The 26,239-nt window shown below is 38.5% G+C and overlaps 2 protein-coding genes across 6 annotated transcripts in view; one reads left to right on the plus strand and one right to left on the minus strand.

Moving 5' to 3' along the window:
- Positions 1–12,481, plus strand: part of CD226 (CD226 molecule) — a 111,988-nt gene extending 99,507 nt beyond the window's left edge. For all 5 annotated transcript variants that reach the window (XM_048218465.2, XM_057313330.1, XM_057313331.1 and 2 more), the window contains 3 exons: positions 701–803; positions 4,934–4,985; positions 6,701–12,481. In XM_048218465.2, the coding sequence (XP_048074422.1) occupies positions 701–803; positions 4,934–4,985; positions 6,701–6,814 (269 nt within the window). In that variant the 3' untranslated portion in view covers positions 6,815–12,481. The remainder of the gene's footprint in view (positions 1–700; positions 804–4,933; positions 4,986–6,700) is intronic.
- Positions 12,482–18,179: 5,698 nt separating this feature from the next.
- The window catches only part of DOK6 (docking protein 6), a 354,731-nt gene continuing 346,671 nt past the window's right edge, over positions 18,180–26,239 (minus strand). The window contains exons 8-9 of the mRNA XM_026496474.4: positions 25,147–25,335; positions 18,180–23,515 (exon numbers count right to left, since the gene is read on the minus strand). Of these exons, the coding sequence (XP_026352259.1) occupies positions 25,196–25,335 (140 nt within the window). The 3' untranslated portion in view covers positions 18,180–23,515; positions 25,147–25,195. The remainder of the gene's footprint in view (positions 23,516–25,146; positions 25,336–26,239) is intronic.

Here is a 26,239-nt window from a genome sequence, read left to right on the forward strand (position 1 = left end):
AACTGTCTCAAACATACATTCTTTCTATTCTTGTTCTTTTTTAAATTTTTAACTGAAGTATAGTTGACATACAATATTAAATGAGTTTCAGGTATGCAGTATAGTGATTCAACAATTATATACATTATGAAAGGTCACCACAGTAAGTCTAGTTACCATCTGTCATTGTAGAAAGTTATTACAATATTGTTGACTATATTCCATATGCTGTACTTTTCATCCTTGTGACTTATTTATTTTATAACTGGTAGTCTGTACCTCTTAATCCCCTTCACCTACATATTTTTTTAGAGGTGGGTAGGGGCAGAGGATAAGGGAGAGAGAGAATCTTAAGCAGGCTCCACGCTCAGAGCGAGTGTGACACGGGGCTGGATCTCAGGACCCTGAGATCAGGACCTGAGCCGAAATCTAGAGCTGGAAGCTTAACAGACTGAATCACCCAGGCGCCCCTCCCTTCACGTATTTATTCTTATTCTTCTTAAGGGGTTAAATGCAGATGAATCAAGGAACTAATAAAATCTGTGAGGAGTCACAAATATTTAGAAGTCTCTAAAGTAAAAATTGTCTTTTCCCATAATCTCGTCCTTGGATTGTTTTGAATTATTACTCTATTTGATTAATGTTCCCTTTCCTCATTTTCCCACCATTTTTTCTGGCTTTTGCTGAACTCCTAATTCGTACTGTATTTTTTTCCTCCTAGGTAAAACTGATAACCGGTACAGTCTCTTTGTGGCCGGAGGGGCGGTTTTATCGTTGCTGTTTGTTATTCTAATTACCACCGGCATCATCATTTCTTACAACAGGTGAGTCCTGCAGCTCATTCTGGATCTTGTTTCCGCTGAGTCATCCTTATATGAGGGATTCACTGTTAATAACCCAATAGTCAGCCAAGCTCCTTAGCACTCACATACAGCATTCTGAGTGTTTTTCTTACACAAGAGAGAAGTAGTTGTGGTGCTATCAGAGGAGAAAGCTAGAGTAGTTCATTTAAGAATTTGTAGGAGCTGCTCCCATGTTAGCAAAGCTTCCATCTTCTGGGCAGCCAACTGCCTGCTGCCTCTGCTCTGTCTGCGCTGCCCTCCATCTTCCTCCTCCTGCAAGGAAAACAGGCGTGGGGTGAAGGGCGGTGTGTGTGTGTGTGTGTGTGTGTGTGTGTGTGTGTGTGTGTGTGTTGAGAGGGGAAAGGGAGGGAGGGAGGGAGGGATTCCAAGAAGGGGAAGAAGAGGGTTGAGCAGTAATAATGCCTTCATATATTCATTCATCTATTGCCCATCTGTTGTGACAGTCGTGAGCAAGACGTGATGGAGTGCGTATTCTAATAAACAAGACAACATACTTTTAAATGGTTGTATAGTCTCTGAAACAAGCAATGTAGATGCTATTCCTAAAAACAATTATTGAGGAAAAGAGGTGTTGGAAGGGGCTATTAGAGAGAGTAGGTGGCCATTGACCTCTACTAAAGTTTCCTACCTTTTACTGTCTGTGGCACACTTGGGAACTTCCTGGGATATTCTGGGTTGACTCTGCCCTTTCTTGCTGTCTCTTGTTCACCAACTCACTTGTCTAGGTATTTGTCATAATCTGAGCTGTAATCACATTGAATTGAAATTACTCTTTATTCTTCTGTTCCGACTGAAGTGTTCTCTTCTTACGGGAGGGAAGGAACACATCCACCTCCTCTTCTCTTCTACCCCAGCAATATTACCAAACACACACACGCACATGCACACGCACACGCACATGCATGCGAATTAATAGGATATCAGGTAGGGTTCTCTGTCTCGTCTCCATATCCCAGTCTCACCTCTTTGGAGCTTGTATTACAACTCACTGGATGTTAGTTAATTCTCCCAATCTGCTCCCAGCTCCAGCTGTCTCCTCTCTTTCTTTCGAACACATCTGACTTTTCCTGGGCGCTCTTCTAAAAGCTAGTGTCCTTCCTGTTTAACCTTTTCTTGTCTTCCTATTACCACCAGAATAATGTTAAAACTCATTAACCCTGTGTCAAGGGCACCCATTGTTCTGACTCCTACCTAATTAGTGGGACCCCAACCTAATGTTCATTTATATTTTCTACTTTACTGCCCGCGATGTTGAGAAATCTTGTTAAAACTGAAAGTCTTATTCTGTGAACACACTTGGCGCTCTTCCCATTTGGGTACCAACAAAGTGCTGTTTCCCCCATGTTTGGCTTTCCTCCTGTGGCTCATTCAAGGCGTGGGACACATGTCCCCTTTGGAAGGTCTGTCCTGGTTCTTCCTCCCTGCAAAGGGACATGATGTCACCATCCGGAATCACATTGTGCTTCTCTGCGGTGCCTGGAAGCCTGCTTTGTAGCTTCATCATTTTTGTGCTGTCCTCCCTTCTGTTCGATGTGACAGGGACTGTGTTTTATTCATTCCTTGGTGTTTGATAGCATTTAGCGCTAATCTTTCCAAATAATGAATGGTCAATAAGCATTTGTCTAATTAAACTGAAACACAGAACTGTTGTTTTCCCTTTCTCTCCATCATGTGCTGCCCTCAAGTCTTCCCCTGGTCAGAAATTGAGCAAATTAGCAAATTGAGGGAAGGAACCCAGGATGTTAGTGACACTAAGGATTTCTTTACCGCTTCACCCTGGTTGATGAAAAATGCACTGAGGGCGGCTGGGGCAGCAGGAGCACCCGGGAACATGGGCAACGTGATAGGAGAGAGTGAGTGACAGCACGGCTCTCCGGAGGGTCACAGATGTTGGACATGATGGATTTTGCTTCATGAAAATGCATCACTTTTACACGAATAGCTAAATTGAACTGTAGAATATATTGTCCAACTTGGTTAAATGTGATAAAAAGATTAGTGGACTTGAATGCCTAATCATGGCCAAACATCACAAAGGAAGAGGCGCTTGTTCTTTCTACCTTGTTGCCCGTATCAGTTTGTGGTTGTTACTTAGAATGGAAATGTTATAAAAATGACCCCAGGGCTTAAACAATAGTCTTCAGAACTCTGTCTTCATGACCATTTAATATAATCCTGTTGCTTCAGATGTGCTGACTTGGGGAGAAGCCAGAGGAGATCACAGTGTGCTGGAACGAAAAGGAGTCCTTCCCTCACACCCCGTACCCCATGGCCTGTGTGTCCAGGGGCGCTTCCCACACTTTCTCTACTCTCCGTTTGTGTTGCCTCCAGTTAGAGATCAGAATGCTAACACTGTTAAATGAACGTGGTTGGTGGACGTGCGTAGCACTGGTGAGGCGTGGCAGGAGCCAAAAGACAGTCTACACATTGACGTGTGTGTCTATAGGAAGAAATTTAATGTTTAGTGTGCAAAATGTTAGACACTTATTTTTTCTTTTGTTGTCAAATAGGCTCTTTTGTTTTGCCTGGGACTCTCCCAGTTTCAGCACTGAAAATCCCTCAACCTGGGGAAACTCCTTAGAATCCAGCAAACCAGATGGTCGGTCAACCTAGAACAAACCCTAGTGTTTACTGTCTTTATTTTACAGAGGAGAGGACTGAACTTTATAGATGCAAATAACTGGTAAATTGCTGAGCACAAGTTAAACACAGATCATCTGACTCTGAATTTCTTGTTCTCTTTTCTTCATCATATTGAATATTCTAGTCTAATGTAAACAATATATATATTTGGACCTCTTTGGGGAAGTTAATCTATATTATGATACAGCAAGCCTTGTGAATGAGGATTTAAGATCCAAGGTCATAGATTTGTTTCTTCATTTGTAAGAAGAGGATAGTAATAGCATCTGCTTCACAGATTTCTTTTCAGGAGTAAATTATTTGTATGAAAGACTTGAAAACATCACTTTCACATAATAAACTTACACATCAAAAAATTAAATAGATTAATCGCCTAAAAGATTCTTCATTAAGTAAACAAATACAGGGTAAGATCAGTTTGTGATTATGTCGACACAGTAGGAAGATTTCCTAGCGACTAGCAGAGAGCAACGTCCATCATCAGAACAACCTTTCCTTGGAGAGAGACTAGCTTGGCTGGTTTTTAAACTTTCCATGAAGGAATTACAACTTCATCTTTTTGCATAAAGGAAAAAAAAAACCCTACGTTTTTGCATCTAACTCATCTCCTCTGTGGTCTGATAAAAATCTTTTCTTTAGGGAGAGGAAAAAAAGATAGTCATCATCTCCCATAATAAGTATTTTCATGCACTTGGGTAGAGTCGTTTCATCCAGTGCATTCAGTTATAATAGTCTCTTTTCTCTTGAATTTTCAAAGAGTCCCCCTGACGTTAGGTTTTTGTAGTTTCCATTGGAATGGTGGAGTTTCCGGAATAGCATGGCTCCAGACGGCCATGGAACTGTGGCAACATGGCACCAGAAGCAGCAAGCCTAATAGTCACGAGGGAAGGCTGTGGATTCAAATCCTGATACTACCACTAACTAACCACGTGATTTAGGGCAAGTTTCTCTTCCTCTCTTGCCTCAGTTTCCCAATCTGAGTTAAATATAGAGGTCTTGATGAAAGCTAAAAGAAATAATCCATTGAGGAGGTTTAGTAAAACACCTGGAAGTTTCTATAAAGCTTAACTCTATCATTGCTGCCATCCAAGAAGTTACACTGTTGGTGTTGAAAAGGAAGTTTTTAATTGTGGGAAACCTCTAAGCTTGAGATTATTTGGAGAAGGCAGTAAGCCATTTATGCAATAATCCACTATGAACCATTCTTTAGTAAGCTCACTGAGATTAATTACTAATATACACTGGCTGGATATCCATTTAGATGCCTTCACCATCTGTGAAAAATGAAGAGTTAAGTCAAGGGAATTTTGAGTAGGTATGTATGAAGCAACTTCAACATATTTGTGAGGGCGTGTGGGCTGGGGTACAGGTAAGGTGTAATCCTGTATGCAATAACACTAGAGCCGGAGTGTAAGAACTTAATGCCTCTATTGAATGTGTATTCTCAGGAGAAGGAGACAGAAAAAACTATTTAAAGAGTCCTGGAATGCACAGAATAAGGTAAGTTTTCTCAGAGCTGTCATTTCCCCTCTTTTGTGCATTGTAATATCCTGTAAAGTCTGTCCATTTTGCAGTCGACAACCTTATTGTTCTCCTTTCAATTACCTGGCCATGTAGTGGATCCGCTGTTTGAGGAAACACCTGTTCTCTGACATATTCTCTTATTGAGCCTCTTTGAAACAGTTTGTTTTACTTTCATGGTCATTGCTTCCACTATTGGTCAGATTTTCTCTTTAACATATGATTCTATTTACAAATTTATTTTTAAAGATGTATTTATTTTATTTTAGAGAGAGAGAGAGTAGGGGAAAGGGGTAGGTAGAGGAAGAGAATCCTCAAGTAGACTCCCTGCTGAGCACGGAGCCCAGTGCGGGGCTCCATCTCACTGAGACCCTGATATCATGACTTGAGCCGAAATCAAGAGTCAGACGCTTAACTGACTAAGCCACCCAGGCGTCCCTGTTTACAAAATTTTACAGCTAAACATTTCCCCAAGTGTTATCTAAAATTACATCCATTTCTCTTCAATTTCATTATTTGCAATTGAATTTTACATGACCAAAACATCAAGTAATAAAAATTTTCTGACAATCTAAAATGTGTGCTTCAGGTTTGTTACCTATTTATTTATCAGTTTAACTTTTTCTTCTATTACTTTTTACACAACAAAAATTTTTTTCTGAATAATTCGTGGCTGGCTTTTTGACGGTAACTGGAAAGACTAAAGAAGTCTTGCCTTGTTTCATCTGCCCCTCCAGCAAGCGATAACACAGTCCCATCATACACAGTTTTGGGGTCTCTTTGTCCTTAGCTGTTGTCCACTCAAGCTAATCTGAAGCCCCATTTATTGCTGTGAATGTCAGGGGAGGGAAGGAGATTTGCAACTCCTACATTAAGTATTCAACTTGTTCAGACTTTTGTAGAATAATGATATTTTGAACAATAATTAGAAAGATAGTTGGACTGTGAAAAAGAAAGAAGCTAGACCTACTTGATTGTTTCAGGGTTTTCAACAGGCTCTGGAATTACCAGTGGCACTGTAACTTTCCTTTTGCTTTTCCCTTGCAAGCACCAAAACCACTGTCAGTTTCTAGATTACTCACCAAAAGACCTCTCTCTCTTCTTCTTTTCATCTGAATTTCTCTCTCTCTCTCACCCATGCCTACATATTTCCTGCCACTTACATATATAGGTGGTCAAAGTGACTTGATTAGTGTAGAGAATGTTAATGATTATATAACATCATCTTTAAAGTAATGCCAGTTTATTTTGTTAATTTCTTTTATCGTGTTTAGATTCTTATTGTCAAGACAAGACACTGTGTACTTTAAAAGTGTTTATTAAAGCATTTATTCAACAGAAATTATTGAGTACTCACTATGGGAAATACTATACTAGACTTCCATGTGAAAATGAGACTAATGGTTCTTATCAAAACAGCCTGGGAAATTGGGAGAGAGTTCTAAGACTAAGTGTTTCATAATCTAATATAGCAAGTGATAATCTACAGTGGTCTCCTGTTGCATCTTTTACTCTGAACCCTGAAAGTCAAAAATGTGGTTTCTCATGGAAGTTCAGTACAATGATGTTTTATGAAATTAATTATAATAGAAATTTGACTTATATGGTGGTTGATTTAAGGAGAGATTTGTTTTGAGTATCTTTATTGGCTGCTGAAATGCAGTGAATCATTGACATTCTGACTGTCTTTCTAGGCAGCCAACAACTACAGAAATCCTGACTCTACCAATCAATCATCGGATGGTGCAAGAGAGGATATTTATGTCAACTACCCAACCTTCTCTCACAGGCCAAAGACCAGAATCTAAGCTTTTTCCTTGATCTGAGCAAATTTATGATGAATGTTATATATGTAGATCTTTATATAATTTTTTCCCACTACTCAGTGCCTACCCTGGATACCAATTGGCTAAATTTATTTAATTTGATAAGAAAAATACTTTATAACCTGGAGAATAAGATTCTTAACAGAAATATTTCGGAAAACCTGACTCTAATTAGTGTATACATAAAGGGAAACTTCCTGAGTCATGTAATGGAACAATCCACAGGAGATCAAGCTTCAGGCAAGGGTTATTTACCAAGGTTTAAATGTCATGTCTAGAATTAAGTATGGGCATAAACCTGTTTCTGGGTCTCCTTTCCTGGTGTTGGATCCACTTTATTGGTGTTAGCCTAACTCTTATTCACGTGTTTCCCTTGTGTTTTCAACAACTCTTGGCAATTCATAATCCTGTTTTTGCCTGGTAGAGAGTTTACTTCTCTGATAAAGCAAACAAATTTGGTTATTTGTCCATCATTAAACAGGCATCATGGCTGGAAAGGATGATATGGCTTAAGTCAATTAAGGGTTCACCTCTAGGACCAGGACTGAGGCCAAAGCACATTACCGGGAAATTCAGAGTATCATTAGAGGAGGGAGTTGGGGCCTGGAAGCTGGGCTGGTGACCAGCGAACATGGACTACAATGCCATTCCAAAACATCTCTTGTTAGACAACTAAAAGGAGAATATGTGGATGGATCTGGGTTAGCTCTCTCTCTCCCTCACTTTAAAATCTGCTATATCACATTGTCCAGAAGAGTAGTTGGCAGTAGAATGAATCAATGATCAAGAGGAAGATAAATGCGACAGGGAAATCTCTTCCCTTTCTATTATCAAATAAGGTAATCTCTGATTCTGCATGGAATTCTTGCCACTCTCCCTGGCTTAGCTTTATGAGCAAGTGTAGTAGATTGTCCAATAATAACTTAATGTTTTTGATATTGAATGTTTCTACTTTTAAGAATTATTTTAAATATATAAATCCTCTCAAAAGAGTCAGGCATCTAGGCATTATTAGTTGTTTTTTTAAAATAATTATGGGAAATCTGAATATAAGAAAAAAATGTTAGTTGGAAGTGTGGTTTGGGTTGTGGTAGAAACATGAGGGGGGCTATAGAGAAGGAGGAACAGGGAACAAAGAATGGGAAGATACAGAGAGAACCTTGTCTTGCTTCACAGTTTGGCCAAAGACAACTCTAGTGATATCACTGCAGAGCAATTAGTGGCCATCCTGCCATTGTCCAAATTCTAGACAGAGTCAAACAATGAAAAGTAGTTCTGAAGCCACATAATGGTCATGACCATCTTGAAACCACAATGATCATTACCAAAGAGAGCCATCATTCATGTCTCAAATATTTATTACTCATCTCTACAACATCACCACAAAAATTGCAGGTAGTATCAAAGTTGTAGATTTTTATGATGATTTTAAGAGAACCCAAACCAAATTCTCCTGTTATGTAGGCAGATTTGAAGCTGTAATTTACAGTTTTAAGCGAGTCAGTGGATATTCTATGACTATAGCTTTAACTATTATGCACGCCCAATAGTCCAGTGATTCTGTGAATTACAGAAATTGTGAGAGCCCCTGCCTGCCTCAGAAGGGAAAAAGTAAAAATGTCCACTTCTCATGAGGTGTTTCCAAATTCTCAATGACTAATATGGGCGAGAAGGAAAGCATTTGTACCAATGCAATATGGGGAAATGGAAATCCCACTTGAACAGAGAAGATGACGGGGGGCGGGGTGTTCAGTACAACCAGATGCGACTGTCCTGGCGGTTTCACTCATGGGAGACTTCTGCAGTGGACCCTGCAGGACTTTTAAACCAGTCTCTTTTTCCATGAATGTTTTGCTTTTTCTTTAATCTGCCACTCAGAATATTTATGAGAACTATATCCTCTGTCCCTCTTCTTCCTGTATTCTTTCTCTGCAGGGCTCAGGATTTTTCAGGCATTTGGAACCCTTCTAAGTCCTGCTGGAGTATCTCTGCCCTCCCCACTTTCCCCCCACTGCCGCTGGTCCTGTTACACTCTCAGCTGTTCATGCTGATGAAATTCTACTCACTAATTTTCTTTCCCTGGACATCTTTACTTATTAACAAAGCACTTTCATTATTGTCTAATATTATTACTAATTTGCTAGAGTTTTATAACTCTACCTAATATATGTATGTTCTACCTACTATATAGATACTACATGGTAGATATAGTATATTGTGTGTGTGTGTGTATGTGTGTGACACACACACACATATATATGTACATATACATTTCCCCCTAATCTGTTCTACCTACTATTCTGGTCGTTACTAAGGAAACCGATCAAAACAGCTCCACAGAATAAAAGGTCAGAATTGAATTAAATTATGTTTTAAATCTTTTTTGAAAGGTGCTACTTAGGGAGCAAGATGCTTCCTAAGATTCTTTTTTACATATATAATTTATGATGATATATAATATATTACATAAAAATCTATGTTTCCTTTGAACGCCATAAATGTAAATTTGAATATTTACATTAAAGTAACCAATTAAAGGGAATTGCTGTGTGATGACAAGTTAAGTAAGTTTGTTAAAAGTCATTATAGAGTATACAGTTTTGTCGGGGAAAGAATACATGCCACTAACCTATGATGACTAGGTATTGCTTATATTATCATTGAAGAGACCTTGAGACATTACTTAAAGGCGTTTATGCACACTGAGAAAATAGAACTGAAATGTCATTAGCTTGTAATTATGCTTATGGATGCAAGGCAGTAGATGAGGCTGTATTCTTTAGTTGGTAAATATTAAATTTATAGGATTTTTAAGTAAGTCAGTTTACTACTAAATATTATACATACAAGACAAAGGAAGATAAAAATAACTTTCGTAGGTTTACTTTCATTGTGAATATTCAAGTTATGTTGGTTTATATAGAACTATCTTAAATCACACCTACAGCTGCATTACAGTAATTTACCAAATTGGTAGAGTCCACATTGTAATTAGAAATTGCTGTAATCAAAGTGCTTCTCCTTGATTTATAATAATGTGCTATATTCTGTACTGCTTGTATGAGATAAGATTGGAGGTATTGTAGAACTCAGATGTTTATAAAGTTCAGGTGGAAGCACTAAACTGTGCGTACAATGTTTAGCTTCTTTCCACAATAGTGGAAAAATATCTTTGAAAAATATAAAGTGATGCAAACCTATAACACATTTAAGTATCATCATTAGTTTGGCCACTGTTAGAACATAGTGCCTAGAAAGTGTTGACCTTCCCATTCAGGCTTTTGCATAAATTAATATACTTTTCCACTGGTCTTTTCACTGGAATTATTCTAAGTCAAGTCTGTAGGCTCTTATACATTTTTCTGAAACGTAAAAAGTATTTTTAACTTTTCTATTGCTGGTAACCCATATGTAGAACTGTGGCTTCTCAAATTCACTGCAATGAATTTCTAAGGGAATTTTACAAATCTTCAAGGTTAGTTTACATAGTATTTCAGATTCAAAGCACTAACTGTGTTGTAAGGTATCATAATAAAAATCCTAATCTGGAGATATGTGTGATAAATGTCTGTGCTAATTCTCATTTATTGCCTATTGTCCCTGTTTGAATGATGAGTTATATAGTCACCCTATTTAGAACATTTTTTCCGGTTTTATGTGTAATTTCAGATTCTCTGGTTTTTAGGGCACACAATGTACCTAACATACTGAATTCTGTTGTTTGAATGAATAAAAGTGCAGTGTTTCACCGTCATTAGTTTTACTTGCCATCAAAGAATAGTAGAGAAAAAGTCCTCTAGAATAATATTAACATAAAGAGTTAAATGCAGAAAAAATTGAAGCCACCGACACTTTATAACTTCTATATCAATGCAACATACGTGCATTTTCTAAGTGCGTGTTCAAAATCAAAGTGCATGTGAGGGGTTTTTGCAAAAAAAAAAAAAAAAGTTGTTTCCTGCCCTTCTCCATTTCCCCCCCACTGAATAGCATGCTTATATCATACCTAGGGTTTTTTTTCAATTTTAGACATTGTTCATTGATGCAGGTGCTTCCTTCTCCACGATCTCCCACACATGCATACATTTCTCATGTGCCCATCCTTCCAAAATATTTGTATTACAATTTGATTATTTCAGTATTTGGTGTTTATGTTTTTATGACTTTGCCAACACTCTTCTCATCAAATAGTAAAAATGATCATGTTTCTCTCCTACAGAACTCTGGTTTCACCTAGAGCTAATAATTGTCTCTTTTTAGCTTAATAGTTTTGTATTTACCCTAAGTTTATCTCAAACTCTTCACCAGTGACCTAGATTCCAGATTCTCTATGATGAGGCAGATATTCCCAACAATCTTAACTTCCTGAAAAAGTTACCCTAGAATCTTGACTTGGGTCATTAAGCAGTGGTCCTTTCTGCATAGCTGTCATCCTTTGTCTCCCTTCAGAAAAAAAAATGAAGACAAAAGAACATAAAACCTGGAATCAAGTCTAGAAAATGCCCTAGTACAAAAGGCTATGAGGTTCCAGATTGCAAATTGTTTACCCAGTGCCCTGAACAAAGAACAGTTAGAAGCCTATCATATTTGGGCTTGTGTCTGGAAGAGTCGGGGGTATTAGTTGTAATCTTTGGAAGCTGATGTTGACTGTTCTAGAAAAACAGTTAATTGATTTGAATGAGATGATGGGGTGACTTATAATAGTTCTAGGGCACCAATGCTTGGGAAATGGGGAGAAAATATGGCAACTCCAGTGGTCCACAAGCAGGATGGCACATTTTAGATAGACTTTAATATAAATTCAGGACCTTATATCATACCTGAATCTATTACAGGTGTATCCAAATATATCCAGGGTTGTTTCTGAATAAGTTGATGAATAGACAAATACAAGTTTGTCTATTCATCAACACTCACATCAACACTCAGTAGTACTGGAATGTTGGCCAACAGTTCATTTTTAATAGTGTTGTTGAGATTGGATGTGGATATCAGGATTCACCCATCTCCCAAAGAACAGATATGTTGCATATTTTTCTTGACTTTAACTTTAGTCCAGTTTACTGATTTTTAAAACAGTAACATGTCTAGACGGGTGTGTTTTTACACAAAATATCAATTTCTTTGTAACCTATAAGCTCCAAAATTCCAGGTAAGAAGTTGACCTTTGTCCATTTTTTAATAGAAAATAAAAGTCACACAATTATACTAAGTACCACTTGACGTGTAGAAACAAACATTAAAGGAAGAAAGCGATGAGTAAGCAGCACCTGTCTTGTACATGTATGTGGCCAAAGAAGCAAAGGTCCCTTCTGGATTATGAGTTTAAAACATCCCCTGAGTTTAAAATGTCAAGCAAAATTCTCCAAATCCCAGAAGAGTGATACCAAGCCATATTTGTAAGATAAAAATTTGAGAAGCTCTGATAACTTTCTTCACTCTTCAAAATTTAAAGAATCCCAACTGATTTTTAATTTTTCTGGAAATTCATTCTTAAGATGATCTCCTTCTGATTCAGTCACCTATTCATTACAACCTTTGTCCTAGGTATTCAAAAATACTAATAGTGAAAAAGACCATTATTCTTTAATCAGATGACTAGGTAAGATTTTGAGCTCTCAATGTTATTAAAATTTCTTATTACAGCTTTTGATGTGTCTTTGGTCTGTGACATTCACAAACGTTTCTCCAGTGGAATTGGTTTCCCCTTTTGCCCCTTACTCCTATCCCTAGTTGTCAGGCTTTCAATCCATTTCCATGAAGGCCTGGTCTCTGTTGATTATGTTATTATTACTATTTTTTAATTCCTTAGGTGAGACAGGAAGACCACAGGAGCCCAGATTAAGTTTGAGACCTGTGCTCTGGTGAAGTCTGTTCCTCTGGAGGGTAGTGGGTCTTTGTTATTGAGAAGGCTCTTGGCTTATTTCACAGTGGTGACCCTGCCCCTTCCCTTGCCAGAACCATGAGGGGACCTTCCTCATGTCCTCATGGTGAGAATCTCGTGGATTTCCTGGAGGGAGAGCCCATGGAAGTGTGGGGTCCCTCTCAGGGTATGGCCGCCATGAGTTTCTCACAATCCTCTTGCCTACAATTATATGCCAGCAATTCCTCAGCTCACCATTTACGTGTTCCTCAGAGTTTGGGGTTCCAGTGCTCCAGCTGGGTAAGGAGATACTGGTTGCTGTAGCTCTCTGGATGTGTCTGTCTCTACAGATTTGGGGGTTTGCCTTGAAACCTTGAAACCTCACTTCTCTGATAGATACAAGAGAAGTCAATGATTTTTAATCTGTCCAGCTTTTTCTTATAATCAAGGCAGTGACATTTTCCAAGCCCTTTATGTGTTAGCATTAAACCTTCAAGTCTGTCCTCATGTACTTTTTTTTTTTTTAAAGATTTTATTTATTTATTTGATGGACAGAGAGAGAGCATAAGCAGGGGGAGCAGAACAGGTAGAAGCAGGCTCCCTGCTAAGCAGGGAGCCCAATGTGGGGCTCAATCCCAGGACCCCAGGATCATGACCTGAGTGGAAGGCAGACGCTTAACTGACTGAGCCACCAGGCGCCCCTCCCCATGTAGTTTTAATACATGTGTTTCTGGTGCCTTGGTTTCTGATCTGTTTCTTTTTCCTGACGTTATGAAGCTTCACTAGGCTGGTCTGACATTGGACTCAGATCCGTGTTGCTCTTTGGCCCATTTTCACAAACCATACATCCACCTGACAGAATATTTATGGTATCTGAAAATTTAGCACAAATGTAGGGTACAACCTGAAAATTAGTATGAGATTATGCTCAGTTCCCCTGACTATGTCCAGATCAACATCAGGCCTCATAAAATTTTTAGTCCAAAAAGAAGCAAAAGGTAGTAAGGAGAAATTCCATCTCAAACCATAAGAAGACAGTGATGGGTTAAGTCTCCTCCATCAGCAAAAATTGAGTCGGAGGAACTGTCAGCAACACCCATCCATCACAGAATGTGGTCTGAAGCACCAGGCTGGATGAGCTGCTTTAGGATTCTGCTAAAATGGATTGAAATGCAAGTCACAAGGAAGTGTTTCCCTGGTCACATGTATTCAATATTAATTTATTTTAAGGATTAGTCACATAAAAGGTAAATGAGAATTAGAAAAATTATGGATAAGATAAACTAAGGAAGGCATTAACAGTATGATCAAGAAACACCTATACATATGTGTTTTATGTATATAATTAGTTACTGTTTGGCTTCTACAGAAGACATGATAAAAGGAAAGATAAACAAAAACAGAAAGGTGACTTGAGAAGGAAGGTCCAAACATCCCGTGGGACTGTTACACAGTGGTCGTTAGTGGAGCGCTCTCATGAGCCTGTGACTCACTTTACACGAGAGCTGGACCCAAGGCAGAGCTGCCTCATCATTTCTTCGCTACCTATGGCCATAAATAAAAAAACTTTTCAAAGAGATCGTTCAACAATTTCTTCTCAAACTCAACCCTGTTTCTCTTTACGTGTTAATGGGAGTAGCGTTGAAAATTTCTATTGAGTTAGACTAATACCAAGCAAACAACCCCAAACCCCTTACCATCTCCTTCAATTTCGGAAAAGCGTTAGTAATAACCACCGGTTATCATCGTATGAATCGTATGTTATTTAAGCTTCAGGGCGAACACAGTATCTAGATAGGAACCCAAAAGGACAAATGTGATCTCCTTACTCAAGAGTCATCAGCAGTAACCGGAACTGTTTGAGAGATCACACTCCAAATCGCACTCATAAATTCACCTTGAACACACAGTTAAATAAAACATACAAATGTTATTGTTTAAAATGTCAAGCACAATAATATATTTCTGGGGGTATAATGCTTCTTGGATCTCTATACATTTTATATCTCTGTTGAAGAACTAGGAAGAAGAAATGTCACATGGAGGATGGCATTATACTGCCATGTAATATGCGATTTTACCTGAGATATCAAATAGCACCCATATCAGTCTAGGTTGTGCACAATATTAAAAGTAGCAGTGGGCGTCCTTTCTCATCGAATACCTAGACATCCTATTTACAAATTCTAAATTTGTAACAATTCATTCTGTCAGTTATGTTTCGCGGTCAGAGCTCTCAGTGGTTCATGCCATCTCAGTCGTTCAAATGCCATCCCCTCTCAGTATTGAGAAAGAGGGTCAGATGTGGTGGGGAAGGAGGTAGGGGACCCAAGGAGAAGATCTACAATATACCTCTGGAGCATGTTTTTCTTTAGATTATATTGCTGAGAGTGAGGGTTATTTCTGGTTAGTGGCTTTAGTACTTATTGTTTTGGACATCAAGCTCTGTCTCTATGTTTAGCTCTCTGAAATATAATCACTAAAAACCATAAACCTCAAAAATAGCAGGCTAACTAAAACAAAATTTTTAATGGATCCTGGAACAAGAAAGGGTTTACTAAGTCAAGGGATTTTGGCTGAATACCACTAGACCGATGGTACCTGCTTCATGACATGAAAGGCATACTTCTTCCCTAAATGGCGAGCTTCTTAGAGGAGGGCTCAACTCTTGCTCATTTTGAATTCCTGCCACTTAGAAGATTCAGTGGATGGTTTTTAAATTAAATTTTGAAATAGCACTTTCTCTTTTGGCTACCTTATACCCGAAGTTTGCAGATACTCGGAAGAGAATAAGGTATGTAGAACAGAGCTCTGTAATTCACACACATAGAAAAGTGGGTGACTGCATGTTTGTCCTATGCTCAAGTTTGTGTCAAGAGAGGAGTTGGAAATTTTAGAGAAGGTGGTTTAAACCATTTATACAATTTGAATAACAGGAGCTAATTTTGGAGCTATGTTAGACAACTCTTATAATTTCCTGTGATTAAAAAAAGCAGAGTCTTAACTCTTGAAAGAGAGAGAGACAGAAAGAAAGAGAAAGAGAGAGGAGGAGGTGGAGGAGGAGGCGAAGGAAGAGGAGGAGGGAGAGGAGGAGAAGGGGAAAGGAAAAATCCAGAGAGAGCTTTGAGAAAGGGATTTAGGAAGCTGGGGAGGCTGGCCTCTCTCGCCTCCCCTAACTCCCTTATTTCTAGTCATCTCATGTCTTCTGTGGAAAGCCAAATACCTGTTTGCTGTCAGAGCTCCTGCCTGACACAGATGTGTATCAAAAGTAATTAAAAATAGGCAAGAACCAAGAGCAAGGAGACGCTGCTTGCCCTTTACGCATGTTTTGTAGGTAACAAGCCCTCAGTAAGTATTTAGTGATTGGCCTTGGAGATCATAGTAAAGCAGCAGCCTGAAACACCTACATATAGGATAACTCATATTTCCATGAGTGTTTAGATAGCCTATCTAGGTCTTGCTCGAACATTTCTTTTTCTTTTCTTTTTTTTTTTTTTTAAGATTTTTATTTATTTATTTGACAGAGATAGAGACAGCCAGCGAGAGAGGGAACACAAGCAGGGGGAGTGGGGGAGTGGGAGAGGAAGAAGCAGGCTCACAGTGGAGGAGCCTGATGTGGGGCTCGATCCCATAACGCCGGGATCACGCCCTGAGCCGAAGGCAGACGCTTAACCGCTGTGCCACCCAGGAGCCCCCGAACATTTATTTTTCTAATTCACCATGTGGATATGAAAATTAGATAAATTTGTCTAATGTTTTTCTTGACTAATTTAGAAATAAAGATAGCAGTTTTGCCATTTGAGGGGATTCTTTGGTTTTGTTTTTCTTCGTTACGTTACAAAAATAGCAGAGCAATTGCTCCTAGGCTGTGACCTATAGCATGCATTTATTAAAAATCCTCTTTGATGTCAGCTCCAAACTTACACACACCTTTGCACTTTTCATGGTCCTCACCATTTTAATAGTGAGAAAAAGAGGAAGAAAAATCCCTCAAGTTCACCTCACCAACTTATTATGAAAGTGGCACCAGTCATATCCAGGAGAAGCAAAGAAGGGCCCCTTCACTGCCCCTCACGTTCCAAACTTCTACTGGCTGATAGAACTGAAAGCTCTCGCTTGGTTTTCAGCACTTGCTTCAAATTCGTGCTTTGGCCAGACCGACCCTAGCTGGACATTTTGGCAGCAGGCCTGCTCACCCACTCCGGCGTCCCTGCTCGTCCAAGACAGGTGGGAGCTTCTTGCTCTCCTGGAGGACATGACTCTACAAAAGGAAAAATACTCCTTACAAATTAATCTAGTGAACCAACAACAAATGCCCAGCTAATATTTAAAGATAAAGTTTGAGAAACAGACGCTGGGAACGTATCTGCAAACAGGTCTAAGTCCAGGTGACTAAGGTTCAATACCATGGGATGGAAAATCATAAAGTCATCAATATCTGGTGTGGTCATGACTGTGCATATTTCACCTTGGAGGTGAAATCTTTGTCTACCAAATGTTCATTTTCAGTAATCATCTTTGGTTGTTAAGGGGCGAGCCCAGTGCTGGAAGGAAAGTTGTTTTCGAGTTTTGTGACACTGTGAAAGCCACTTAAAAACTCTGGATGTCACTTCACTAGAAAATAAAAGTGTTGATCACCAGTGCCATTGTCAACATTAATATTCTACAATTCCACCAAGCCACAGTGGCCCTAGTAAAAATTATTTAACATAGGATTAGGAAAACACTGGGAATGCATAATAAATTCTCAGTATTCCTACACATAATAAAGGGCCTTCTTTTACTTTATTTTGAAAATAGCAAGCCAAGGAATGAAGGAATAAGTGCATTTTAAAGGTTAGTGGACTATGATTGTTGGAATCCTGTTTAATTACATAGTTACAGTTCATCACATGATAATAAAAATATAATGAAATCATATAATATCATAGTGCTAACAATATTAAATAACTCATGGGTAAAAACTATCTATTTAGATGTTCAAAATCTCAGTCATGCAAAGTTGTGGTGTAAACTAGTATTTTTGAACTGCTTTTTTTTTCAGTAATGGAGGATTACTTAAAGTACTATAAATTACCCTCTTTGTAGCCATATCAGTTGTAAATTTCTTAGAATTATGAGTCAGACATTACTAACAATTTGTTAGGTGTATCTATTAAGGATTGAGATACAGAAACTATGAATTCAGAAGAAAGTAATTCTTATATTATGTATTTCACGTGTTCTTTCCAAGGGGAAAAATCACACAGACAGATTTAAAAATAATTTAATTTCCTAATTTTATTATTGCCTCATTTTTATAATATTTTCTGTTCTGCCAGAAATTCACATTTAGATTCCAGGGACAGCTATTCCTTTGCATTCCATTCCAAAGGTGGCCCAACTAGTATTTAAGTACAGACGTCCCCAAACTACTGTATTTCTGGAATAGATTGTAATGAAAAATAAAGTATGTCAAATCATATAACTTTCAATAGAAGCAAATTTGTAACGGATATTTTATTTCTTAACAAGGGCCTAGCATCCAAAGTTATTTTTATCAAAATAATCATAAACATTATATCTAATCAATGACAAATGACATCCCTTCACAATAGAAGACTTCACAAAGTATATATAAATTAATTTAAAAGAATTTATAGAAAGCAAACATATAACACATAATTTAATATATTTTGAAGATTCCATAAGAATAAGGATTTTGAAAGTAGGCTAATTCTGGGTGGACCGAGGAAAAAGATAACGAATGTAGCACATACAGAGTAGGTCAAAAGTAAAAAAAAGAGTGTGTGTGTGTGTGTGTGTGTGTGTGTGTTAGGGTTTGTGCAGAGAAGATACTAGGGGCCTCTAAAGGTCCTGGGAGTTCTGTCATCTGCCATAAAGTTGACACTGGCTTTTATGCTCATTTATTGTCAGGGAGTAGATGGATTCGTTGTTGTGATTTATATTCTGCCTGCTTTGCCAAAGTAATACAGACTGCTTTATAACTGGGAGGAATCTCTCTTCTCTATTTTAGGTCTTCACAAAAATTTAGAGCTTCCTTTCCCCCACTGAACCCACTGATACATACATACATACATACATATATATAAGAATAAGCATTGTTCTTTGAATTATACAATAGATACGTAAATCTGAATTTGATTAGTCACATGATTCCATATTGACCTATACCATGCTAATTTTTGATTTATATGTAATATCAAGATGCTACTGCCATTTTATTCTTCATTTTCCCTGCCTTTCAGTCCTTCTGTCAAATAGTTAACAATATTAAAACACCTTAGAAACCCTCTCACATTGTTTTCTTCAAGAGATAATCTGTAGTGACTTTTGAAAAAAAAAAAGTCATTATCTCAATCTTCTTTTCCCAAACTTAGGCTTTTAAATCTCAGTTTTCCAAAAATTAAGCAAGTCTTATGAGGCTGTGGATCACTTGAGTGAATTAAGGAAGCAATCACATACCGATGTGAACACGACTGCGGGGTCAGGGTAGACCCTTGCTCCACCCAATGCATGATTCTCTGTCTACAAAAAAGGGCTGAGTTTATGCTCTCTTTAAGTCTAAAATCATCCTAAAAGTAGAGAACAGATGGAGAAAGTGAATTGTATCAACCACTGAAACTAGCCCCAAATAACTATTAAAAAATTTAAATTTATTCATTCTTCTTAAAATTGGAATATGGAATATAGGGTAGTAGGCATAGAAGATGAGGTAAAATAAAAACTTATTAAACAGAATTATTAGAAGGACATTGTAATATTTCTCTTACAAATGTATTTTTCCTCTCCTTTAAATGTTTACAAGATATGAAAAATCTTAAACTAGGGAAAAGTGTATGAAAATCATGAGTAAAATGTGTTTTTCATATTACTTGGTAATTTCAACTGATTTCTTATTTATCTAGGCTTCAGTTAATTTAAATACTTGTCTACTGAAGTGTATAAAAAAACTTGATATGTAACCTATTTTATTATAAAAAAAAGTCATTTCCCAATTTCAGCTGAAAATGGAACATTTTTGAAGTTCACATGAAACAAAATGTAAGCCTGATGTAATTACCTAACCACATTGTGACAAACACCATAAAGAATTAAGCCAAAGTGCTACAGAATGATAAAGGTCCCCAAAATAATCATCACAATTACAATATGATGAATCAGTAGGAATACAAAACATATACACTTATTTTTTTTTAGTTTGACTATCGCTTTAGAATAAGTTTGAATTTCCAACGAAGAACTGGGTGATAATGTAAGAGTAATAAAGTTTATACCAGTCACTCATGACCTCTAAGTCCAATGAATTGTCTCATAAATCCTCTCTATTGACACAGTTAGTGATGAGTCCAGGAAGGGTTAGGAACATCTGAAAAATCTGAGGAGACACTTAAATGTTATGAAAGGGCCCACTTATTTAGAGGCCATGTGGCATTTCTCAACTCCCACTGCATCTAAATGGGAGACAAAATGGAGCCGAGGAAATCCTGGACCAGGAGCCTGGAATTGGGCAAAACTGTTCCTCTTTCTTTGCCTTTGAATAAATGACAACATTCATGGGTTTGGGTTTCCTCCTGAGTAGAATGTAAAGTGGGACCTTTATTCCACACGATTGCTTCCAGAGCTAGCTGGCATCCCGCCCATCTAGAAAATGTGTCCAACATCTCATGATACTTCCATGAGAGTCTGTAAAGTAGCTACTGCCTCAACAAGTTGTGGTAATTGTAGAAATGATACAACAAAGATTCACATTCTCGAGTAAGAAAGTAAGGATTTGTGGTAGTTCCAGGGAGAAAAATGCGGGTTAATTTTGCAAATACATTCATAGAGAATGCATGCACGAGGCTGTGGCTCTCTTCTGACATACTTAGTCCCCAGCCAGGGTCACAGATAAGATACCTTCATTTCGAAACACAGAAATGATCCTCATGTCACCAAAGAGACATTTTACCATGGGATTTTGTTACACATTCTTTCATGTTCAGTAATTTTCACTAAACCCAAGGAAGCATACTTATTGGTACGTGTTGTCTTTCTCTGGTCACTTCAAAACATGGCATGTCTTCTTTCAATTGCATGCTTGGTACGAGGGGAAGCTGGTCAAGAAGGCCGAGTCTGTGATATGAAACTGAGGTTAGAATGTTAAGAAAGTAGAGTCTCAGTGCTACTTTGGACATTTCATTGGAGTCTTTACAATTTTATCTAAATTGCTGCCCTCCTGAGTGGGTCCCGTCCTTCTTCTCTGCCCCCTCCATGGGAAATTGTCCTCCACACATTTCATAGACTAGAAATTCATCTGTGTGGCACACCACCTAGTGTTACAATTATTAATGGAAATACAGTGGCCATTTTTATCTATTTGGAGAAGGTCAAGGTTGCGGAATTATAAAGTATAGTTAATGATTGATAAAGTAATTTGAAATTGCAAGATACTGATCGACATGATATGTTAATAGAATTGGAGAAAAGTGTATCATTTTCACTTTGAGCAGTTTTTAGTATAATATTTGTTATAAGACATAACGTGTTAAAGGCCTAAAGCTCAGCCCCACTGAAGGTATATTGCCCATTAATGGTGCTGTGTTATAATCATCAAAACTGGACTACAAATTTTTTTATAATATAATTTGCTTAGCTTGTTTTCACTGTAACATTGATGGTTGATTTGAGTAAGTGGTTCAAATAATCTAGGGATTAGGATACTCATGGTTTTTTGTTGTTGTTGTTTGTTTTTACGAAGTTTTCTGAGATATTGGCCAAAGAATGAGGGGCAGACATCAGTTTTTGTGGTTATGTTGTTAATATCTACTCTAAAGATACCACATGCAATAAATAAATTGGATCTGTAAAAACTATTAAGAGTGTAATGTTATTTATCAGTCCATTGTTTCTATACTGGACAGAAAGTATTAGTGGTTGACCATTTTATAGGTGATAAATGATTTTCAAACATAATTGCCCAATGAAGACAGAGAAAAATTGTACAAGTACAATTGTACAATCGTACAACTAGAGTACTAGTTACTACTTGGTGAAAAAAGTGAGGTTTACTTTTAATAAATAGGTTTCACTTTATTTCACATGCTCCATCAAACAGTGTCTTCCCTAGTATATAAGCAAATATACATTTCTTACTTCATTCAGTTCATGTTGTGGCAGTGGCCAGAACCTATTGATTCATAAATATCTGCAACCTGCATAAATAAATTAGTTCTGAGTGCCTATTCGTCATTCAATGAATAAGTGAAGGATGTGTTTTCTTTTTCCCCCACCAGTATGGTAAACTATTGGGTCAAGGTTATGTTATACTTTTCCACATTTTAAAGATAATGTCAGGTGTTGGTCATGGGTGCCATTGCATTAGTATTTTCAGAAGAAAACTTGGGTATGTAAAAAATACCCCCCCCCCCCGGTGTCATCTTTCTGTGAACTGTGTACCACCTCCAGGCCTTCTCTGCTCTCAGAAGAGCCTCCATTACTTGGGTTTGGGTCCTTCACCACTGCTCTCTTCTAACCCAATATGGAAACTGTGACCATCTTCACTCACCTGCCTCAGTTGGAACCCCAACTGAGTCACCTTTAGAAGGAGCCAAAGGATGTCTTTGGTTCATAGCAACCCCAATGGCAGGAAAGATAAAAATTTCTGAGGGAGAAAAATGACTTTCAAAGTGTAGAGGCATTGTCAGTCAAAAACCTATGAGTTTAAGAAAATTGAATATGTGTCTACATCCATTCTAATTGCTCCAATGAAATTGGTTTTATGAAGTTCCAGGAGAATGGTATGGTAACCTTTCTTTCATCTTTGGTTTTGTAGAAGATTTATTTGCTTGTCATTTTTATTACAATGCACACTGCCTTATGTCAAGTGTATTAGGCTAATATAAATTCTCCTATCTGTTCGGTTAGCAATTTTAACTCAGCTACAATTATAAGTATAGATGGAGGAGTATACTAGAATAAATCACCAAAAATGCACAAGAGACTTTATAGCCTTATCCTCATTGGGATGAGACTGGGTTAAAGACTTGGGATGGAAATTTCTCTCACACACTCTTCTAATGACATTATTTTCAGAATGAACTGGCCCAAGGTTAGCCCGATCTTTGGTATCTCCTCAGTTATGCTCACTGGTAATGATCGCAAGCAAATGATGTTCTGAAAGCAATTTCATGCAGGTATTGTGTCTTCCACCAAACAGACACAAGAGCAGACTCATCTAATTAGCAGAATCCCCCCCCACCCCCGGACTCGCTGTCTGTGCTTCTCGCACATTAATGAAGCTGAGACATGAACCAGGACCCCTGAGGGCCTTTCCCCACAAGTCCCATGTAGAAACTGTGGTCTCTAAGCAACAGCTCGACTGAGTGAGCGGGCGAGAGGCTTGCTCTGGATGTGGCACCACTAGGAGCTGTGCGCCAATGGTCTCAGCGGGGAGTTGCTCCGGTATGGTTTGCGCACGGCATTGCAGAAGCAAACGCCAATATGCTAAGTGATTTAGAGGCCTGTGACCCCGCAAGCTGGGATTTTAGGGAAGGCTGTATCATCATCAGGAACCAGTCATCTGCTTTTCTGCTGTGTCAGCAAGATTCACAGTGCAGAGAGTTTGAGTAATTTTCTTTTTATCCCTGAAAGCTTAAGATAATTATTTTTCACAGCCACATTAACTCTTATGATTAGCATCTTGATGGGGTTTTCATACTTATCTGAGAGATTCAGAGAGTCTAGGTAGTTGCTGTAAGTGTAAATTTATCTAGGAGGGACCCAGAACCATTCCTAGTCAGTAGTAATTCTCTGAAATGAATTTGCAGTCTGCATTCGAGCTATGGATAAAGATAAAAAAAAAAAAGTCTTATTACAGATCAGCAAAACAGGTACCCCTTCAGCAGACTAATAAGTTAAAGAATTTTGCTATTAAGAAAAAAAAATCATTTATCTTATACGATCTGGGCTCACTGTCCTTTAGATTCCCCTTGGAGTATTTACAAGCTCACCATCTTAGGCATGTGGCATCACATAATTCAGGCAGAATAATTTTTATTTTTACTTGAGTAAACTTCAAAATTAAGGACAAAAATATCTTTGTTGACCCTAATTAAATTAGCCAAATTCTTTAGATCACGTGGAAGTCAACCACTCACTTCCCTTTAAACTTGGTAGGTTTGTCACTAACGTCAGGGATGAAAAAAGTCATATTTGATCCATTTTCTCTTATAATCCCAGCCAACCCATGTCCATTTGAAAGAAAGTAAAGCCTAGCAAATTCTTGTTACACAGTAAATCACAAGCGCCCAATGGCTCTTTGAGAATGGCATTTATAAAATCTTAAATTAATTAATTTCTCCAATCCTGTGCCCACTGTTCTCCCAAATGCAAAATTAGCTGAGTTCATATATATATATATATATATATATATATATATATATATATATATATAATCTCTTTCTTGAAACGCAGTTTCTCATCTCAAGTCTTTCTTTACTCGAGGGTAAATGGAAGCCGGTGGGTGGTCACACCCGATCTTCCTCACGTAGCTCAGAGGGATGGCCAAAGAGAGAAACACTGTCAACAAGGGAGCACTAACCAGAAAGACAGCGTGGCGACGTGACACGTAGGACGGCTAGACCCGTTCTCTTGTTTTCGTTTTCGAGTGTGTCCCTCCCTCTCATGTATCGTTTATACTTGTCAGAGGAGCAGACTTGACTACATAAACACTTTTGCTAATAAGAAGCCTTTTTTTTACAGCACTATTTTAAAAATAGCTCTTCAACATAACAATCTTAACGTTAATGCACCAAATTGCAGTTTCCAACAATGTAAGTGAGTACATCCTGTCACCCTCAGCACACATTTGATACATACTTGTTAGCTACAGATGGACACAGCGATACCCGTATCTCTGTTTGTCTACAGATGCACACGCGCACACACACAGCAGAGCTACGGGGCCCCGCTCAACAGTGTGTTCTAAATCTCGGGTTCCCTTAATTGTCACTGGGGCTTATTTATATGGAGGGTTATGATGCCATTTGTAGACCTTGCAGGATTTGTCCCCGTCAAAACCTTCCAAGCCACATAGCCTGTGGTGGGTGACCTCATGTCTAACGACAGACCCTGTCCTCAGGCGGGAGGGCTGAGCCACAAGGAGAGGGGTCATGCCCACCAGCCACGCACAACCTGGTGTGGGCAACTTCTCATGGTGCCCAGGCTTCTGCTACCGTCAGAAACAAAGAATTTCATTTAAATGACTGTTCATACGACTTGGATTCTATTTTTGTAAAACATAGATTCCCGCCCCACCCCCAAGAAATTCAATAAATAAAGGACGTAGCCACAGAGTCAAGGAAGCAGAGCTCCAGTTTTTAACCTTCCACTGGGATTGGGGCTAGACCCGCCCCGTTTCAATTTTGACTGCAGTTGGTCTTCCAGGAGGCAGAGGGTGCAGCGACCCTACCAGCAGGTCCGGACAGACTGTCTCTCCGGTCGCAGTGGCTCTCTGACTGTCATTGAATGAGGCTGGAGCTGTAGCTGAACCCATAACTGCTTGACCGGGACAGAGACTGCTGGGTCTCTTCGCTCTGCTCCGAGGCATAGCTGGGAAATGTCTGTGCTCGCGACATCTTCGAGGAACCAAACCCATGACCTGAGAGAAGGGAAGGAAAGAGAGGTGTACTAAGAAATAGATGGAGAAAAGCCAAGGGATATATCGAAAAACAAACAGAACAAAACAAAACAAAAACAAAAAAGCAAACAAAGCAGACGCCCACAAATCCTCAAAAGAGAGCTCCAGGTAAGCACACGGGTGTGACAAATGGAGGAATTTGGTGCTTTATTCCTCTTCGAGTTAAAAACGTATTCAGGGCTCAATATTTTCCTTAAGCGTGTCTTGTTAAACATTTGGATGCCAGGGAGCTAGGTTAATTTTCTAGAGATCTCAAACTTCTAGTAGCCCCTAGCTACTGGAAAAAAACAAGAAAAGCTTTTCTGAAAAAAAGCTGTTTTTGATGGAGAGCCTGTAAGCTGCATTCTTTTCTTTTGTACTTGCTTTCCACATACAAAAGCAAATTACACACTTTCTTAAAACCTTTTTTGAGCAGGCAAATTACACTGTATCCCAACCAGTAACCATCAATTAGCAGGAAAAGCTTTCACAATTGTAAACTTCAAGGCCCTGACTTATCCTGTCGGGTTTGTGAGTAACTGAACCCACTTCGTGATACGATTAACCTAAACAATGAACATTTACGGTTACTAAAATGTCCAGAAAGTTGAATCTTCTAGAAAACAGATTGAAGGAAAATTCTATCTATGCTTTTGGGAGTTCGGACACATCCCTGAAATGAAAAATTTGTCTAATGCAAACGGAAACAGAAGTGACCACCGAGAAGCTTGTCAGAATGCCGACAACAGAGGGAGAAAATGTCACCCTTTCAGGGGCCTCCCCATCCTTTTTCTTAACCAGGAATTAGTTATTCTTCATCCTTGAGAATGAGCTTAGTGGGCAGAGAAGAAAACTAGACCCAGAGTGCTCTGCCCTCCAGAGTGTG

The sequence above is a fragment of the Ursus arctos genome, unplaced genomic scaffold (genome assembly GCF_023065955.2).
Source record: "Ursus arctos isolate Adak ecotype North America unplaced genomic scaffold, UrsArc2.0 scaffold_17, whole genome shotgun sequence".
Lineage (NCBI taxonomy): Eukaryota > Metazoa > Chordata > Mammalia > Carnivora > Ursidae > Ursus > Ursus arctos.